The 21,130-nt window shown below is 41.8% G+C and overlaps 1 protein-coding gene across 11 annotated transcripts in view; it reads left to right on the forward strand.

The window, feature by feature from the left end:
* RBFOX1 (RNA binding fox-1 homolog 1) overlaps positions 1-21,130 on the forward strand; it is a 2,483,553-nt gene that overhangs the window by 1,900,045 nt on the left and 562,378 nt on the right. Inside the window, exon 8 of one of the 11 annotated variants that reach the window (XM_063699486.1) lies at positions 9,121-9,174. The exons of the other annotated variants lie outside the window; for them this stretch is intronic. Within the exon in view, the coding sequence (XP_063555556.1) occupies positions 9,121-9,174 (54 nt within the window). The remainder of the gene's footprint in view (positions 1-9,120; positions 9,175-21,130) is intronic. 11 annotated transcript variants of the gene reach the window in all.

The raw sequence follows: 21,130 nt of genomic DNA on the forward strand, positions 1-21,130 counted from the left end.
ACAGAACAGTTCTGTCAGTTAGCTATTGCTGTGTAATGAGCTAGTCCAAAGCCTAGTGGCTTGGAAGAGTGACCATGAGTCTGATAAACTGGCAAACCAAGAGAGCCTGAATCCTCCAGGGTGTCATCAGCTTGGATAGTTCAGTTCTGTACATGTGTGTCTCTGATATCCCCAGCAAGCTAGCCTGGTTCACTTAGTGAGGTAGAGATACAGCAATGAGCTGGCACAATTGTACATGCAGAAAGGGCAAAGATACTCAAAGCCTTGAGAGGCTCATGCTAGGAACTGACACATTCTCATTTCTACCCTGTTGTTACCAGAATATGTTAGAAGTCCAGTTTGGATTCAGAGGGTGGGGAGCTAAACTCTACCACTTGATGGGAGGATGTTCGTGGTCATATCACAAAGGGCTAGAACTGGGGAAGAATCGGAGGCTATTTTGGTAATCAGTCTAACATAATGGTAACTTTTTTTTCTTTTTACTTTTTTTTGAGACGGAGTCTCACTTTGTCGCCAGGTTGGAGTGCAGTGGTGCAATCTCGGCTCACTGCAACCTCCGCCTCCTGGGTTCAAGCCATTCTGCTGCCTCAACCTCCCAAGTAGCTGGGACTAAAGGTGCATGCCACCACACCCAGTTAATTTTTGTATTTTTAGTAGAGATGGGCTTTCACCATGTTGGCCAGGATGGTCTCGACACCTTAACCTCGTGATCTGCCCACCTCAGCCTCCCAAAGTGCTGGGATTACAGGTGTGAGCCATGGCACCCAGTCATAAAGGTAATTAAACTTGCCCAAAGTTACATTTTTAGCAGGATTCAAACCAGGAAAGTCTGGCTCCAGAGTACAAGTTCTTCCTCATTACAGTGTTCTTTATATAGTTTTTATTGATTCGGCTTGGGTAGTAACCCCACAACTGAACCAATCATTTTGGCCAGGAAAATGAAGTGTTTCATTGGTTTGGTTAGATTTGGGTCCTGTCTTCATTTCTAAGATGAGGTACAGGAGTCAGCCCTACCTAAACCATGGGTACTGGAAGTGGCATAGGAACAGTAGCGCAAAGGAAATTTATTTTCAGAAGAAGTAATGGAGAGAGATCAGGTGACAAAATAATATCCCCCACTGATAGGGATATGGTAGGGGCAATTGGGTAAATTTCAAGGATAAGACCTTGCCATGATACTCTTGGATTACAATGGAGAGACACATTTGCCCTATCTCCTGGGGAAAAAAATTGAGGAATTACAGTTGGCTTTAAGTGTATGCATCTGATTGTTGACTAGATCATGATGAGGATAATGTGGACATTAGGAAGAGGGGCCTTGCAGAAAGGGGCAGAAATAGCAAATTTCAAGTGCCTGGGAGCCCCCAAATTGGGTTGTGTGTGCTATTTTTAAATTACCAGGAGACAAGACAACTCCTAGCTGCAAAGAGACATTTATCACACTGAAAAAAAAATGAGTGAATGGTTAGACAGATAGATGGATGATGGATGGGTGGGTGGGTGCATGGATAGATGGTGGATGAAAAAATAAGCAATGAATGACCCTCTAGATGATAAGTGGAACCCTGCTTTTCTTTCCATTTCCTGCTTCAAATCTCATTTGCCAGCAATACCAAATAGGATATATACTCCTCTACTTCCAACTATACCTGGCCTCTAATCTTCTTCATTTGTGAAGATTTTTTTTTTTTTTTTTGAGACAGAGCCTGGCTCTGTCGCCCAGGCTGGGGTGCAATGGTGAGATCTTGGCCCACTGCAACCTCTGCCTCCTGGGTTCAAGCACTTCTCCTGCCTCAGCCTTCCAAGTAGTTGGAATTAACAGGCACGTCACCATGCCCAGCTAATTTTTGTATTTTTGGTAGAGGTGGAGTTTTGCCATATTTGGCCAGGCTGGTCTTGAACTCCTGGCCTCAGGTGATCTACCCACATCAGCTTCCCAAAGTGCTGAGATTGTAGGCATGAGCCACCACTCCAGGCCTGAAGATTCATTATTTTTAAGCGAGCTGAATGGGTTAAGTGTTTGTCCATTGTGCTCTGGAAATTCTCTGAGCGTATTCACATTATTACACTTAACGCTTTTGTGAACCGCATCCTTTTAGGCAAAAGTGATCCTCTCTGTCTCACTCATTGCAGTACTCTAATGCCTAACACAGAGCCTGACCTAGAGAGAGTGCACGGCAAGTATATTCTGAATGATGGAATGAAACAGTGAGTCAATGTGCAAATAACGTGTGTTGATAAGAATATGTAGGGTCTGCAGTGGTGATGTAGGTTTTATAGCCAATGACATCTCCAGTGCCTTTTTACTTGATAAATATAAGACTATAATTTTCTTAAAAGCATAAATAATAGGCAGTGTTCTGGAAGCCCATTCCTGGCCAAATTCTTTGTTTTTAATATCATGCTTAAATTTTGTCAACGCATTTCTTTTTAAAAATGGAGGAAAACTGAGTGGGGAACAAGAACACTTTCTCATCTCATTGATAATCTATCAGGCAATCCTGGGGTGCCATCAAGAAGAGATGAGGAGGCGACAGTGAGACAGCAATGACTGCCTTCAGTTTTATCATCAGTGCTGGATAGAGAAGATGCACGACCTATAAGTGAAGGTGATCAGTTCTTCCATTTCTAAGGAGATGGGTATCTTAAAAGTTAGAAATTTGTGACTTTGAATTGCCCTTTTAATCATAAGAATCATAGCTTCTGGCCGGGTGTGGTGGCTCATGCCTGTAATCCCAGCATTTTGGGAAGCCAAGGAGGGCAGATCACATGAGGCCAGGAGTTCGAAACCAGCCTGGTCAACATGGTGAAACTCCATCTCTACTAAAAATATAAAGAGTTAGCCAGGTGTGGTATCGCACACCTGGAGTCTCAGCTACTCTGGAGGCTGAGGCAGGAGAATTGCTTCAACCTGGGAAGCGGAGGTTGCAGTGAGCCGAGACCACACCATTGCACTGCAGCCTGGGCATTGCAGCGAGACTGTCTTTTTTTTTTTTTTTTTTTAAAAAAAAAAAAAGAATCATAGGTTCTGCTTAGTCAGTGCCTACTTATGTTTTAAGTTATAGTTGGCCACTTCACATCTATTGCTTCTGCTCCGGTAGGTTTCATAATCTCCATTTTATAGTTGAGGAAATGAATACCTGAAAGGGTGGAATAAACTCACCATAATCAACCTAGCTGGCAAGTGATTGGAACTGAGGTTTGAATCGTGTTCATTTGACTCTGAACACTGCAGTCTTTCCTGAATACCATCCCTCAAGCAGAGAGTTGGGCCCAGATGAGATAGGCAGAGCTTCCTTAGCATAAAGTCAATATTGTCTTTTTGGCAGACAGTAAGCCAAGCATAACCGCATACATCTGACCAGAGGCTCTTGTACAAATTGGCCACTCAGGTTCTCTGAAGGAGCTTGATTTGGGGCCTGTGAATAGTCCTGTGAATATTGGGATACATGAGATTAATTTTTCCGTACGTCTAAACATCCAAATGGCTTAACTTCCAGAGGGGCACATCTTAGCTTCTAGGGGGTGAGAGGCTTCACAGCATCTTAAAGAAGTGGTTCTTAATCCCACTTGCAAGTTAGAATCACCTGGAGAACTTTAAAAAACATTGATGACTAGAGTTCGTTTTTTCTTTCTTTCTTTTTTTTTTTTTTTTTTGAGTGTCATTCTATTACCCAGACTAGAGTGAAGTGGCACAATATCAGGTCACTGCAACCTCTGCCCCCCGGGCTCAAGCAATTCTCCTGACTCAGGCTGGAATTACAGGCACCTTCCACCATGCCCAGCTAATTTTTGTATTGTTAATGGAGATGGGGTTTTCCCATGTCAGCCAGGCTGGCCTCAAACTCCTGACTTCGACTGATCTGCCTGTCTCGGCCTCCCAAAGTGCTGGGATTACAGTCATGAGATACCATGTCCGGCCAGGGTCCAAGTTCATCATTGCAATGTTCTTTATCTGTATATATTTTTAATTGAACTCCTATGTTCACTGCAGCATTATTTATAATAGCTGAGAGATGGAAGCCACCTAAAGGTCCATTGATGGGTGAAGGGTTGAAGAAATTGTGATACACAGACACACACACACACACACAGTCACTTTATCTTGAATAACGTAAGAGAAATGTATTCCGGTATAAGTATTTAATTCATGGTGCCTTGCATAATGGTCAGAGGCACACATGTTTATGAAGGTGGAAATAAACTATTTGTAAAGCTGAAAAAAAAAAACCACACACACACAATGGAATAGTATTCAGCCCTGAAAAATAACGGCAGCCTGACGCACACTTCAGCATGGATATTCCTTGAGGAAATTATGCTAAGCGAAATCAGCCAGTCGCAAGAAGACAAATACTGCATGATTTCACTTATATAGCTATTTCAAATACTGAAACTCTTAGAAACAGTGGGCTTATCAAAATTGAAAAAAAAGATACATCTTTCAGTAACTGCCATAAAGCAAGAGAATGCTGCCACGTGGTGATAAATAGGTCCCCTGACATATGTGCATAAAAATTGTGCCCATTTTAACAGTATACATTTTTTCCCTTGTTATTCTGATGAATCTGCAAACTAGAGTCAGAAAACAAACCATTATACCAGGAAATAAACCAGAAAATAAATAAATAACCAGAAAATAAATCATGTGCCTTGGTATTTTCTTGAGTTTCAGAAGTGACCTTATTATGGCAAAACTATTTTTTGATATTATGATTTGTATGCATCGAAAATGCAGGTTTTAATACCAAGATCCATGACCTAGAAAGAGGTTTTAGTATCAGATTCTCAATGTTTTTGATGAAGAGGGAAAGAGAAAACATATCATTTAAAAAATTATTTTCAATACATGACAGAATTTTATATTTTGAACAAGATATTGTTTTGTATATAAGCCATGGAGAGTACACTTGAAAAGCTTTGGCTTTTGAGATATTTGGTTTCTGGACTCTTGTTCCTGTAAATTAGAACATTCCGATGTGAGATGAACATATTGGTTGAAGATCATTGCAATGGTCATGTTTTTCCAAAGAGAAGTAGTTGAAATCATTTAGTAGCATGTGAAAAAAAGCAAGGTTTTTAGAGGCAATTCAGTAATTTTGGTAGCTTTTGTTGGAACCAACAGAGAATCAATGACAAGACAAGGAGAAGAGAGAGAACAGCTCTTGTCTTAATTTAAAGCTGAAAGATACACACAGGATTAATACCAAAGAAACTTTCCATTTTATTGGTGGAATGAAAGTAACCTTTTAGAGCTTTTCTGTATTGGTAGACAGCAAAAGCAAAAAAATTAATTGTTTATTTAATAAGTGGTATTTTTCTGAGTTCTGCTTATAGATTCTTTAGACCTACAATAACACATCATTAAGAAAAATAATAATTGATCTGCCATGAAAAAAAAGAATGACTAACACAGCTTCTTTGCTGTCAGCCCTTTTGTACTCCAAAACATAATGCCCATTTTGAAATATCATGGCTAATCCAAAAAATATACAGCTAAACAGAAAAACAACATCAGTTCCAAATATGAATACATGATCTGCTACTTAATATGTCAGGGTATTTGTCAGGTTGATAACATTAGGCTCTGTGGCATTCAATTCTAAGCCTTGCAATATTTGAAGTCTGATATTGTGCTTCAGTAAATTTAATACATGGGCCTCAGTAATGGAGAGAATCGCGTTAGCACTTGGCAGTTTGTTATGCTGTATAAAATTGACTGCCCTGCAAATACAATAGCGATCATAAAAACGGTGGTCAGCAGAGAGGGGTGTAATGCATTTTTGAGGTTTCAGTAAAGGTCCAGATGAAATTTATTGAGATTTTTGCCATTTGGATGATGATCAATAGAGCTGTGCTAATAATTTGTTGTGAGGATGTTCTCTGGGGATATGACATTTTGCTGTGAAACTTTGGAAATTCAAAAAGTGGACTAAGTGATGATACTGCTCCAGTATATATAACCGTCAAAGACTTTAACATCACTCTGGGAGAGGATTTATAGTGATGGTGATTACTTCTTCAGGCATTGTGGATGTGATGCATTCAATTATTGATATGTTTTCATGCATTTTCCAGTTTGGACTCACAGTCATTTGATCGTATTGCTGTTTCAGCCCAGAGTTTTGTGATAGGTTTGTTTTTAATTTCATTCACAGTTTCCAAATTGCTAGCCTATTTTCTTAATTATATCATTGATTTTCCCTGCGTCCTCTCCCTTCACCCTGCCCACATCCAGCAAATGATCGTTGAAGAAAAGAATTCAGTTAGCTTTCATTCACATCAACAGAGCCTACTTAGAAATCCTGACTGTGAAAACTACTTTTGTTGTGTTGTAGTTGCTGTTGCTGCTGCTGTAGATGGCTTATGTGCTGTACCAAATTTGCAAACAGGCTTCTGAGTTAATGTTAAAGGAGTACATAGCATGCAGATAATGTTTGTGATGGTTACAGTTGTAATGCACATATGTCAGTGGACCTGTTAAATCACCGTGAGGCAGCATTCTTTGGCTTTATGGTGGTTGCTGTTGAATTTATCTTTTTTTTTTTTCAATTTTGATTAGCCGCGTTCCAAGAGAGAGACATGAATTATCCAATCTTTGCAAAGTGGGATTCCACACTGACAATGCAGAGCTATCATTCTGAGAAAAATAAAATAAAACAAAATAAAGAAGATTTTAAAACTTTGCGTTTGGTAAAACTGATTTATCCTGAGGCTGTTTTTATGTCTGTTCTGTATGTTAGAAAAGGAATTTCTGAGTTTGTGTTTATTTCCCTGTTACATTGTTCTGTTTCCTCAGTGTATTTCATGAACCTGACCAATAAAGTTTCAGCCCTGTCTAGGAATTTTTTTGTTGTTGCTGTTGGATTAAAGCAACTAAGTAACTCTGCGGTGGGCACAGGCTTAGAGACAGTCCACATTATTTGTGTGCAAGAGGAAATTTGTCAGCACTTTGCAGAAAGAACACTGAGACTAGGCACAGCAGAACAATTTATTTTCAATGAGCATGCACAAAGTAAGATTTATGACTTTGCATCTTCGATGACGTTTCTTACATTGTTACCAAGCTACAGCAAATTAAAGGGATCCGTGAATACTAAGGGGTGTGTTTTTGTAATGAGGAAAAAGAGACAGAGCAATAAGAAGATAATTAAGGTAACAACTTGTGAAAAATTAAAGTGTTTCCATCTTTCATTTTTGAATCTCTGAGAATAAACTTTGTAGTTGTTAATTTAATTGCCGCTGTTGGCGGCATCCCTGAAGAATATTGAGGATTAATCATCTGGTTCATTCCAACAAGAGATAAGGCCTAAGTGAATTGAAATTTTACCAATTTAACCCTGTCTTCCTCCTAATATGACATGATTAACATTTTTCAATTAACCACATGTAATTATTCTGAAGGCCTCATTCCACTTATTTCTTGTCTTTTTGACTGCAGATTGGCCTTTTCAGGTAGTTTGGATCTAGAATAATTCAAAGAAAGCTCTGTTTGTTCTATTTTGCATCTGGCACACAGGTTCATCTGCATTGTCTTTGGAGTTGCCATTTCATCGGAAAATAAAGATCCATAACAGTTGCATTCATTTTTGCCTAGGTGCTCTTCCTGTAAAGCACAGTGCTGCTCATTGAAGCCTGAAGGAGTAATGTGGTATTGTTGGAGCATATTTGTAACAGAGCAGAGTGAAAGACTAAACACCTTGCAGGCAAGAATGTCAAAGGAAGAGATTGGCTGGAAATGGTTTTCCACAGTTAATGGAAAGACCTCAAGATAAGGGAGAGTTTGGCATTTCCAAGGAACAGAATAAAGGCTAGTTCTTTGTGTTCGTCCATATGGTAGCCAGTAATCATGGTGGATATTGAAATGTAAATTAATTAAAGTTTAATGAAATCAACAGTTCAGTTTGTCTCACATTAGCCACATCTCAAGTGTCCAGTGACCCCCCTGTGACTAGTAGCTGTCGTATTGGAGCCAATACGTAGTGGAGATACAGAACATCTCTATCATCTTGGGATTTTTTTTTATTTTTTTATTTTTTATTTTTGAGACAGGGTCTTGTTCTGTTCCCCAGGCTGGAGGGCAGTGGTGCAATGATGGTGCAATACAGCCTTGAACTCCTGGGCTAAAGTGATTTTCTAACCTCATCCGCTCGAGTAGCTGGGATTACAGGTGCATGCCACCACGCCTAGCTAATTAATTTGTTTATTTGTTTGTTTGTTTTGTAGAGGCTGGGTCTCACAATGTTGCCCAGGCTGATCTTGAACTCCTGGCCTCAAACAATCCTCCTGCCTTGGCCTCCCAAAGTGTCAGGATTACGGGTGTGACTCACTTCACCTGGCCCCATCTAGGGAAAATTATTGGATAGTGCTAGGCCAGAGCACAATCAGGTGGATAGTGGTTAGTATTAACCAGGGCATGCTGAATTCTGATATGGCAACAGAAATTTCTGTACCAGAGGGGTTAATGCTACAGGGGTTTATTTCTCTCATACACAAAATCTACTGCGTGCCTGGGCAGGAAGGAGGCATCTGGAAGTTTGTGCTGGGGCCCTTTCATTCCTCGTCATGGCCCATGGGCCAGGACTGGATGCCCATGCCCTGCCTCCCTGCAACAGGACTTATATTTCAGTCTTTTGTTTGCCAACTGGACACTAACTTCCTATTTGTATCACCAAACACTACTATTATTTCTATTCTATAAAGGAGAAACTGAGGCCCAGAGAAGTTAAATAGTCTAAGATAAATACCTAAAGAATGATGGAGTGGGATTCTAGGTACATCTGAGTCCAGCTACAAAGTCTAATCTTTACTGAGCTAGTTGGACTCTTCTGGTGCACACCAGGAAGTCATCAGAGGCTTTCCGGCTTTAGAAAACGTATTCTGACCAGCACAGGTGATATGGTTTGGCTGTGTCCCCAGCCAAATGTCATCTTGAACTGTAGCTCCTGTAATTCCAACATGTTGTGGGAGGGAACTGGTGGGAGATAATCGAATCGTGGGGGCAGTTTCCCCCATACTGTTCTCGTGGCAGCGAATAAGTCTGATGAGATCTGATGGTTTTATAAGGGGAAACCCCTTCACTTGGTTCTCATTCTCTCTCTTGCCTGCTGCCAATGTAAGGAGTACCTTTCACCTTCCGCCATGATTGTTGGGCTTCCCCAGCCACGTGGAACTGTGAGTCCATTAAACCTCCTTTTCTTTATACGTTACCCAGTCTCAGGTACGTCTTTATCAGCAGCGTGAAGACGGACTAATACAAAAGGAAACTTAGAAGGGAACCTCAGATTAGGGGCAAGCTCCTTGGTTAGAAGCCTGATACGTGACAACAGCAACTTAACTCAAAGGAATAATGGTGGTAAACTCGAACACATAACATTATGCAACAGTCCCTACCTGGTCCTAGAGTAGAAACTCCAAAAGGGGAAGGTTGTAGTTCACCTGCAAATGTATGTGCACAGGCTCACTACATGTTTTGGCTGATTTTTATTGATCATCTGTGATTTGCCAGATATTGTTTTAACTTTTTAGCTTGATGTACATTAGCTAATTAAATACTCAAAATATTTCAATGAGTTAGCTTCTATTTTCATGGTTTTACAGATGAGAAAATGCACGTAGAGAGAGGTTAGGTAACTTGCCCGAGGTGACACAGCAGAGGAGCTGGAATTTTAGTCACCATCTTAAGAATGAAGCAATGTTTGGAGAGAATGGTGACTCAGAGATTTGTATCACAGCCAAAACATACAGAAAGCGCTGTTGACTCAAATAGGGTAAACAGATAATACAAATCTAAAGCTTTGGGTTTGAGGATCAGATGGGGCAATGAGGATGGCGAAAGGAATACCTGAAGTCATGAGAGATGGTAAGATTGCTGACAGGGTGCAGATATAAAGGGAGAAAAATAAGAGGCCACACATGAGATCTTTGGCAGCATGACTCAGTAAATAAGGTCGAGGGTTTCAGTGTTAAATGGAGTTCTGTAAATCTTGGCTTTGGCACTATGTGACATGGGCAAGTCATGTAACTTTCTGGGACAACATTTCCTTATTGGCAGCGTGGAGGCAAGGATGCTCAAAGCACCAGACCCAACCGGGACAAAGAAGAGAATGAGCATGCACATCTCTGCCCACAAACTCCGTCTTGCAATAAGAAGCACAGTTTTGTGTTATTGTGAAACAACGTTAATTTTATCCTCATCCCCACTTTTTCTTCATGGCCAAGAAATGTAACCCCCCATTATGCAAAAGATAATAATTCTCACCTGGGGCCTAGAAAGGTGAGGGGGATGGGGAGGACCTGCCTAATAATCTACCTTCATCATCTCCCAGATTTATAGGCTGCATTTCTGCAGGCCGTATGCTTGAGACTTGAATATTTCACTAAAACAAGGAACACACATCCATTCCCCTTTGGAGAGCTCTGCTGCTGGATAAACTCAGACCTTTTTTTTATAACATGGAGTCTTACTCTGCTGCCCAGGCTGAAGTGCAGTGGTGTGATTTAGGCTCAGTGCAAGCTCCGCCTCCCTGGTTCAAGTGATTCTTGTGCCTCAGCCTCCCAAGTAGCTAGGATTACAGCCTCCTACCACCTAGTTAATTTTTGTATTTTTAGTAGAGACAGGGTTTTACCATTTTGACCAGGCTGATCTCAAACTCCTGGCCCCAAGTGATCTGGCTTCCTTGCCCTCCCAAAGTGCTGGCATTACAGGCATGAGCCACCATGCATGGTCAACTTATAGATTTTGATATTCTTACCAGTGTCTGGACATTTCTTTTATAATCCAGATGAAATCAATCTCTCTCTCTCTCTGTCTCTGTGTGTGTATGTGTGTGTGTGTGTGTGTGTGTGTGTCTGCTCCTCCTCCCTTCTCTTTCTTTTTCTATTTTCATTATAGCGACTCTCTCACTCTCCATGCAGAACATCCAACATAAGCACTTCAACAACCAGGTTTTGGAAAAGCAAAAGCTTCTTACATACAGCATTGTCTTTCTGCCATGCTTGGCTCCATCGCTCCACTAACTCTATTCCTTTTCCTCCTTGAGTTCAGAGACAAAGAGGGTCCTATATACCTACCTGTTTGAGTGATGGAAGAGAGGAGAAAACACAAGCAAGAAAATCGTAACTAAATAACCCCAGATAGTTTGCAACCAGGTTTGTAAAATGCTTAACACGGTTCCTGGCATATTATCTGTGCTGGATCAAGGGTAAGGGTAACTTCTACTACTACTACTTTTATCAGCAATGGTGAGGAAAGGATCAGAGACCTGAGTCCACCCTGGACAGTTTCAGTTTTTGGTAAAGAGGCAAGGGAAAGGAGAATGTTTCAAGAATGTTGGGTTGGTGAATAAAACCAAAGGCCATGAAGAGGTTGAAGACTGAGAAATACATAGATTGGATTCTTTTTTTTTTTAAAGTTCATTGGTGACCTTTCAGGGGGCAGTTTTAGTTGCTGTGGACAGAAGACAAGCATTCATGTCTTAAGGAATGAGGAATTGAGGAGGAAGCTAAGACCCTTAGTATGGGGTGAGCTTGTAAAATGTTGGCTGTGGAGGAGGAGAAAGGTAAAGACAGAAGCCTGAAAGGAAGAACTGAGATGAATTTTAGTTGCTGACTTGATATCCAAGTCAAGATTGCAGTGGATCCCAGGACACCTGGAAAAAGATAGCTGTCTGGGCATTAGGGGATTGGGAATATTAGCCAAAGAATGGTAGGCTCTGTCTGGGTATTTGTGGACTGTTCTCTCTTTCTGTCTGCATGGAACTAATTCATTTTCATTGTCTTATTCTCTCCTTCTCTCCCTTTATCTCTCTTTCTCTCTCGCTCTCCTTCCCCCCTTCCAATTTGTCCATTTTCTGAATGGACAAATAACTTTTGTCCACTTTCTGAATGGACAAATAACTTTTGTCCACTTTCTGCATGGACCAATAACTTTTGTCCATTTTCTGAATGGACCAGTAACTTTTGTCCATCTTTTTTTAAATGGCTTTTTTTTTTTTTTTTTTTTAGTTTGTTAAAGGTCACCTTCTCTTGGTTATTTTTCTGACCACACAAAGTTTCTTTTCCCCAATCTGAGTCTGTATGATAGGATTTTCTTCATTTTCTATGCCACTTCGCTCAATTTGCACTTACGTTTTCATGGCTATATTGTCTAACTTCCCAAATATGTAGTTGTGTAAGGAGAGAAACGATTCGTTCAATTTATTGATGGATACCCAGGACCTAGCATATAGTATGAGTTTAATAAATACATCTTTTAAGTGCATAAATGAATGCATTGATGAATTTGGGGGCATCTTTCTATTTTTTTAAAGGAATGAGTAAAAGAATGTGGCATCTTTCTAGGCAGAGCTCATCAATATCTGAACCAACAATTCCTGTGTGAAACGCTGAAAGCAGAAGCTCTCAGAGTGATATCCTGTGCAATAATTATTGGAACTGGGAATGAGAGACGGACACTTGAATCAGGAAATATTTATGGGGAAGGTAGCGTTAAACTTTCCAGGATGTTTCCTTGGTATGCTCATAATGGATTTCAAAGATCCACACCTCTTGGCGGACTCCAGGAGCAGGATTTCATGAAGCTCTTTTGTGAAATGCTTCCATTAGGCATTGGCATCTTTCCCAAAGGGATTCAAGGATGGTTTCTAAGTGTCTCAGAGCCTAACGTGGAATTGGGAGAGAAAAGGAGGGAGTGAAGAGGAACCCTCGTTGGAAGTAATAATGAAGCCTCCTCCAGCTTTGCAGAGCTCTGCCAGGAAGCCACCCTCAGCAAACCAGGGAACCTCCTGACGATGAGCCGGGGTGGTTTCTGAACCATGAGTCATCTTGTGCAAAGTGGCTCTGGCTTTATCAGGATGATGTGTCTAGACTTGCAGTTAGCTGGGGAGCAAGTAGGAGGATCCTGGGGAGGAGGCCGGGAAATAATGGGTGAGTGTTAGTGCTGGATCCAGATCGCTTCCTGCCCTTCAAGGAGTTAAGTTCAGGGCATCTGTTCACACCCAATATTTATTCATTATTCACCCACGGAATGCCAGACACAGTGCTTGGTTCTGGGAATCTAATGCTGACCAAGACAGATAGGACCCCTTCTCTGATGGACCTTAAAATACAGCTTGGGCGGCAGCTAGAAGACCTTATCAGATGATTGTTAATGCAAGTTCTCAGGGATGATCTAAGGGGAAAATGCGCAGCAGTCAATGAGAGCATAAAGCACGGAAATGGAGTTTTGCTAGAGTGCATCAAGGATCATTGTTATTTTATTTTTATTTTTATTTTGGAAGGTGGGGCCATTTATGGCTCCCTATACCAGATGAAAGATTGCATGTTCATTAACATATTAATGCTATTTGTAGTTGGGATGAGTTAAACTCATCTAACTTTAGTGTTTACAAGGGATGAGCTACTATAGTCTTTTGGATCCCTTCTTCTCCTTTACGTCATCATCCTATCCACCAGTAAGTTCTAATCCATCTTTCCTACTCTGTCCCTGCTGTCACCAGCCTGGTCACGGTCCATCATATTGATGACTGCACCAGCCTTCTGACTGGACACCATGCTTCTGCTCTTGTTTCTTCTCACCTTTTCTCTGCACAGCAGCCATAGTGACCTTGGAAATTCATAAATCTGTCATGTCAGTCCCCTTCCCCCTTAAGATGTTTCAGTGGGATCCTATTTCTTATTTTCCTTCTCCTTCTCCATCTTCTCCTTCTTCCTCCTCTTTCTTCCTTCTTTCTTCTTTTTATCTGAGACAGGGTCTCACTCTGTTACCCAGGCTGGAGTGCAGTGGTGTGATCATAGCTCAGTGCAGCATCAACCTCCCAGGCTAAAGGGAGCCTCCCACCCCATCCTCCCAAGTAGCTGGGACTGCGAGCACACACCACCACACCTGACCAATTTCTGTATTTTTTGTAAAGATGGGGTTTCATTACGTTGTCCAGGCTGGCCTTGATCTCCGGAGCTCAAGCAATCTTCCCACCTCAGCCTTCCAAAGTGGCGGGATTATGGACATGAGCCACCACACCTAGCCAAGTCCCATTTCACTTAGGAAAAAAATCAGACTGGTTACCATGCCCGTGAAATGAGGTCCATGTCCTGAGCTTCTTGTTGATGTAATTTCGTGTCACTCTTCCATCAGCCCCTGTACCGCAGGCGACTCTGGCTTCCTGAGAGTCCCTGGAACAATTTAAGATTGTGTCCTACCCCTGAGTGTTTGTATGGGCTCTTCCCTATACTGCTCTCCACATGGCTGGCTCTTTCTTAGCCATTGGGCTGTGCCTCAATATTATTTTCTCACTGGGACTTTCCCTTATCTACTCATCTTCTGCACTGTCAATCAGAGCATTTTGATTGATAACAGTTTAATCAGCAATTATCTTGTTTATATATACATGTCTTTAATATGTGTCTCCCTCTCTAAGGTCACTGCATTCCAGTGAGAACCACCTCTGCTGTTTTGTATATGGCATTCCCAATGCCTTACACCATTCTGAACACAGTGTTGCTTAAACCAGTATTGAATGAATGAAAGATAGAAAGAAAATGGTCAGCTCTGAGTAATTTTCTCTTATTTTTCTTCTCTTTTCCTTAATATCATCTGCGGACACATCTGCAGAGTATTTTTTTTTCTGTGAGAATCCATTTCTACCTATGATATAGCTGGTTTCTGACCCTTGAGATATGACTCCAAAATTGGGACTGGGTGGCTGAGGGTGCTTTAGGAGAGGTAAAATTTGTCATTAGTATTATTGTTTATGTGTGCAGTGTCCTTCATATTTTTTCCTTTTATATAGCGTTTGACATTTGCAAAATGTTTTCCATTTATTTTTATGTTGGGGAAAGCAAAAAGCCGTACGTGTTTTTTGGTGTAAGTGAGGATAAAAGCAAGGCATCTGATTCAGGGTGATATTTTTTGTCATTTTCTTTGTGTTTTGATCAGGGAAAATTAAAAGAGAGAGAGAGAGAGAGGAAGAGAGAGGAGAAATGACAATGCGTCCAACTGTTTTCCAGCCCTCCTCCACCCCACTCCCGACCCAGCTCTCAGGGAGAGGACTGAGCCACTGTAGAAAAGTGGGAACATTAAACGATCCAAGAAAATGTGAAATGGTGTGGGGTGTGAGATTTCTTTATTAGTCAATTTAAAATAAAATGTGGCTCAGTAATTTAGAATCTGTCTGGATTCAAGCAGAAAATTAGCCATATTCCCATATCCTACCCCCGCCCCTGGAGGCAGCAGAAGCACCAATAAAAATAAAAATAACAATATCTTGTATTTATGGGGTAGCTTTCTCCCAGACCTGCTTCTCACTCACCCTTTTTATCTTTTCTGTGTCCTTGGAGAGGAGTGAGTGAGTCTCTGAAACCTGGGAGTTCAGCTCTCTGCAGATACGATCCTCAGCATTAAAACTTCTCCGAAGTCATTGATTTGATCATACATTCATCCATGGGTTTATTGGTTCATTTATACTATTTAGCAGTGCTTACTGAATATCTACACTGTGCTTACTGTGTATACTGATTATACACAGTATATCTTACAGGTAGTACAAGATCCTAGCAGGTACTATAAGATCCTAGAAGGTAAGAGCTACTACTGTATAGTCCCTAGGAGCTATTACTGTAATGTCTATTCACAGACAATGGAATAATCTTGTTAGTTTTTTTTCTGAAAACAATCATAACTTTCTTTAAACCATGGTGTTGTCTTTGGAACTTTCATAGTTTGGTTCCTGTGTAGTTTTCAAGGTCCGTAAAGGCTGAGTTTCGGGTTGATGTGTCTGTAGGCTTTTTCCCTTGGGGGAAAACGTCTTCATAGAATTTGCTCCTCTGGGTAATAGATCATGAATATCTCTCTAGTTTGCAAATATGATTGTTTAAGAAAGGACATGGATAGACGGATAGACTCCATTTCTCCTCTTAAAGATTTCCTCATTTTGAGGGGTCTTGGAATTATTTGAGTGTTTAATGAAAGCAAAGAACTTCCTCCCCGGAGGAATTGATATATGCACAAAGATAACACCATTTTGTACTGTCACTTTAGGGTTCACACTTTCTGATACCCATCCTTGGACACTATCCATGGCCACCCAGGTTAAAACTTCTTGTTTTCTCTTTCTTTCTTTCTTTTTCTTTTTTTTTTTTTTTTTGAGACAGGGCCCTTCTGTTGTTCTGGCTGGAGTGCAGTGGTGGCACACACACAGTAGCTCACTGCAGCCTTAACGTCCCAGGCTCAAGCGATGTTCCTGCCTCAATCTCAAAAAGAGCTGGAATTACATGCATGAGCCACTGCGCCTGAATCTAGACCTATTTAGAAAGTTCAAGTGTGAACATTTAGTGATGCCATAGAGAGCCCTCCCTTCCTGCCAGCATTCATTAAATGATGGTTTTCACTCTGTAGAGCAACTTCCCTCCCCTTTCCCCAGATAGTCTCCCTCCCACCTACATATGAGAAAATAAAATACTTTCCTGCATCACTATGAAAAAGAGCCCTAAATCAATAGCAAATCAAGCTATGAAATAAAAGAGTCTTTATGGCCCGAGAAGGTGATTGCTGAAGGTTGCCATTTAGCAGCATTGGGTTTGTGTCTCCCTGGGGTCTCCAGCAGCCCAGTGTCTCTGATGTGAGGCACCTTTGCCTACATGAAAGTCAGCCCCTCTCCGCCTCCCCCAGTGGAGTGCAGGTAGATAAGAATTCTGAAACAGGTCAGCTTGCATTGTTTTTTAAAAAGGTTTTCTTCTGGGCAAATCCTAGCCGGATGTGACCGGTCTGCTCTTCTGGTACCAATCCTAGCTTGACAGTGATCCCTTTCCAGATATAAGCACCTACAAGTCTCAGGATGGTTTTGCTACAGGCAGGGGGTACCATCCCAATCATTTCTTTACCCCCTACCCTTTTTTGTTTTGTTTTGTTTTTTGTTTTTGAGATGGAGTCTCACTCTGTTGCCCAGACTGGAGTGCAGTGGCGCAATCTCAGTTCACTGCAGCCTCAACCTCCCGGGTACAAGAGATTCTCCTGCCTCAGCCTCCCAAGTAGCTGGGATTACAGGCATGCACCACCACATCTGGTTCATTTTTTTGTATTTTAAATAGAGACGGGGTTTCACCATGTTGGCCAGTCTGGTCTTGAACTCCTCACTTGAAGTGATCCACCTCCCTCGGCCTCCCAAAGTGCTGAGATGAGAGGCGTGAGCCATCACACCTGGTCTTCTTCCCCTTCTGCCATGTAATTTATTTTTCTTGCACTTAAAGCAAGTGTAGAACCTCGTATGATTATCTGTATGCACCTACTGTGTTTTACCCCTCTCGGTTATGTTAGTGGGGGTATTTAGGAACCATGCTCATTTTCTGGGTGTTTAATAGCTGAATTTGGTTTCATTTAGATACTGATAAGGGTCTTGAAATTTAAAAAATGTATCTTTAAGCTTGACATCTCCCAGTGGTATGGCCCTGTATTAGGAAGACATAAAAACCATGTATGAGTCTCCCTCTACCTCTCTCTGTTTGTCTTCCCGCACACACACTACTTCTCCACGGCTCCTCCATACGGCCAATCCTCTTCCTTCATATACAGCCTGGTTCTCTGAGGTTCCCATCCCCTCAAGTCCATGACCCTCTGGCGGAGTAGCCGTAGTGGACAGGTACACCCTCCTTCACTACCTTCCTTTCTCTGCAACTACTCACCCCATCTGTGGCCACAGTTTGATGACTGGCTAGGGGCTAAGAGTGCTGTGATTAAAACTGCTAACTTCCCACTTCTTTTGACTGTTCCAAATGGGGGCAAGAATGAATTTTAAAATGCACTTTGCCTGTCAAAGCTTGTCTAGGTTAAGAGATGAGCAATGGCACAGCGTCGTTTACCCCAGAGCATGAACTGTTTGGTCCTGGTTCAAGCCCCTTCCCCATTTCCCATGATACTGGGCCTCACAATCCCATATGCAGGAACAGCAGATGCCACGTATTGAAATTTCTAGTTTCTCTGCCACTAAAAATGATAGCTCTGCTTGCTTGCAATATATGTTGCCTTTGAAATGCACTTGCAGTGATGGTCTTTCCTATGCAAAGGCAGAGAAGAAATTGTCTCATCAGTGTACTTTGCTGAACCAGCTGAACCCCTCGCCTACCCAGCAGCTCTGTCACCCCCACTGAGGCTGGCTTGCTAGTGACGATGAACAAAGGTGGTCTTCAGCTTTCTGATACTAGAGAGAGCTAGGATGCATAGGCCATCAGGGTTAACTTTTGTATTTCTTTCAGGTCTTCTTGGGTTTCTCATTGAAACAAAGCAAGAACAATAAGCTTATGATACCCAGCATATTCTTCAGCACTCCAGAAACTCAGAACCCAGCAGATAACGTAAAAATAACAATGCGTCTGGGTGCAGTGTCTCATGCCTGCAATCCTGGCAGTTTGCGAGGCTGAGGCAGACAGATCACTTGAGCCCAGGAGTGTGAGATCAGCCTGGGACACATAGTGAGACCCCCAACTCTAGTAAAAATACTAAAATATATCCAAGGATGAGGCGCATGCCTGTAGTCCCAGCTACTTGGGAGGTGGAGGTGGGAGGATCATCTGAACCAGGAGGTCGAGGTTGCAGTGAGCCATGGTTGCGCCATTATACTCCAGTCTGGGTGACAGAGTGATACCCTGCATCAAAATAATAATAAAAACAACGACTTTTTTTTTTTTTTTGAGATGGAGTCTCCCTCTGTTGTCCAGGCTGGAGTGCAGTGGTGCGATCTCGGCTCACTGCAAGCTCCCCCTCCCGGGTTCACGCCGCTCTCCTGCCTCAGCCTCCCGAGTAGCTCGGACTACAGGTACCCACCACCATGCTTGGCTAATTTTTTGTATTTTTAGTAGAGACGGGGTTTCACCATGTTAACCAGGATGGTCTCCATCTCATGACCTCATGATCCACCCGTCTTGGCCTCCCAAAGTGCTGGGATTACAGGTGTGAGCCACCACGCCCAGCCGAATGTGTTTTTTCAACTGCAGTTGGTTCTAGTGTTTATTTGAATTTTGTTTTATTGCAGACCTTCATGGCACTGGAAATCGGGCCTTGAGACTCCCACCGCGGTGGGTGCTACGCGTGTCACACTCAACACAGGATTCTGTTAATTCACCAGCCGACAGCCATCAGGTGGCTGTGGCTGAAGCCCAAGGACCCTTTAGGTTCACTCTTGCTTCATCTCATGGCCTCCACCTTGACATTGAGGCTGTTGCTATGGGCGACTACCTAGTTTTTTTTCTCAGGAGAAATCTGATCAAACAGCATGTTGAGTTTGACAGCAAACAAGAAAAACCACAGGGTCAGTGACATTTAAAGGACTCCCATGGAAGCCATGATTGGGATAAGTGAAGACTGAAGAAAAACAAATGGGGGTTATTTTTCTAAGTGGGTTTTCAAGAAGTAATTGTGTGTGTGTGTGTGTGTATGCAGGTGTGCACTCTTTCGGGTCTTTTGCATGTGTTAAATTTTTATTTTTTGCAATTTTTATTTTAGGTTCAAGTACTACATGCACAGGTTTGTTACATGGGTAAATTGTTTGTTTATTTATTTAATTATTATTATTATTATTTGAGATGGAGTCTCACTCTGTTGGCCAGGCTAGAGTGCAGTGGCACAATCTCGGCTCACTGCAACCTCTGCCTCCCAGGTTCAAGTGATTCTCCTACCCCAGCCTCCTGAATAGCTGGGATTGCAGGTGCCTGCCACCATGCCCGGCTAATTTTTTATTTATTTATTTTTTATTTTTTTGTAGTTTTAGCAGAGACGGGGTTTCACCATGTTGGCCAGGCTGGTCACGAACTCCTGACCTCAAGTGATCCACCCACCTCAGCCTCCCAAAGTGCTGGGATTACAGGCATGAGCCACCACGCCTGGCCCTATTTTTAATTTTTTTTTCAACTTTTATTTTAGGTTTGAGTGGACATCTGCAGGTTTGTTACACAGGTAAACTGCATGTTCCTGAAGTTTGGTATACAAATGATCCTGTCACCCAGGTGGTGGGCATAGTACTTGGTAGACGGTTTTTCAACCCCAGCCTTCGCATTCTCCTGCATCTCGTAGTCTCCAGTGTCTTTTGTTCTTATCCTTATGTCCATGTGTACTCAATGGTTAGCTCCCACTTATAAGTGAGAATATGTGATATTTGGTTTTCTGTTCCTGCATTAATTCACTTAGATTAATGGCTTCCAGCTGCATTCACGTTGCTGCAGTGAACATGATTTTGTTCTTTGTTATGGCTGCATAGTATTCCATGGTGTATATGGACCACATTTTCTTTATCCTATCTGCCGTTGATGGGTATCTAGGTTAATTCCATGTCTTTGCTATTGTGAATAGAGCTACAGTGAACATGTGAGTGCGTGTGTCTTTTTGGTAGAACGATTTATTTTTATTTGGGCATATACCCAGTCATGGGATTGCTGGGTTGAATGGTAGTTCTGTTTAAGCCCTTTGAGAAACCTCCAGACTGCTTTCTCCAGGGGCTGAACTAATTTACATTCTCACCAACAGTGTATAAGCCTTCCTCAAGGAGTAATGTCTAGTTAGAACCTTGCAGTCACACAAGAGGTATGCAAAGGTAAGAGCTGCCACTTCAAGATCAGAGGCCAAATGAAAAACTTTCTCTTTAGCAGAACACTCAAGATGAGCAGACAAACCTAGTCACAGCCAATCTCTAGAAAGTGACGCACAATTGACTTAGGAAAACAAAGCAAAAAATACTGTTCTCAGGGCTAACTCAGAGGATTTACACCAAATACTGCCTGGGGTCTGTTAGATCAACAATTAAGATGAAAACAAAACTTTAAAACAAATGGAAGAAGTTTAAAGGCACACTCTGGCATGTTCTTGGTATTATTTACAAAGGAGTTTTCCTTTCAATGTTGTTTATAAGGAAACTCCAAGAAGCCTGATTTTAGCATCTATACAGGCCATTATCGTATTAATTTTTTGCATTAACCAACAATCCCCTCTTTTGAATTTTCGCCTCATCTTAAGTTCCTTCTCTACGTATATTAAAACCTCTTTTGCTGTGTACATCTCAACTTCAGATCTTTTTCACATGCCGGGAGGAGGCTGTATACATTTAACATTTTAAGGCTGCAGTGCCAAGTTCCCCGAACAGACTACATA

Source organism: Gorilla gorilla, chromosome 18 (assembly GCF_029281585.2).
Source record: "Gorilla gorilla gorilla isolate KB3781 chromosome 18, NHGRI_mGorGor1-v2.1_pri, whole genome shotgun sequence".
Taxonomy (NCBI): Eukaryota; Metazoa; Chordata; class Mammalia; order Primates; family Hominidae; genus Gorilla; species Gorilla gorilla.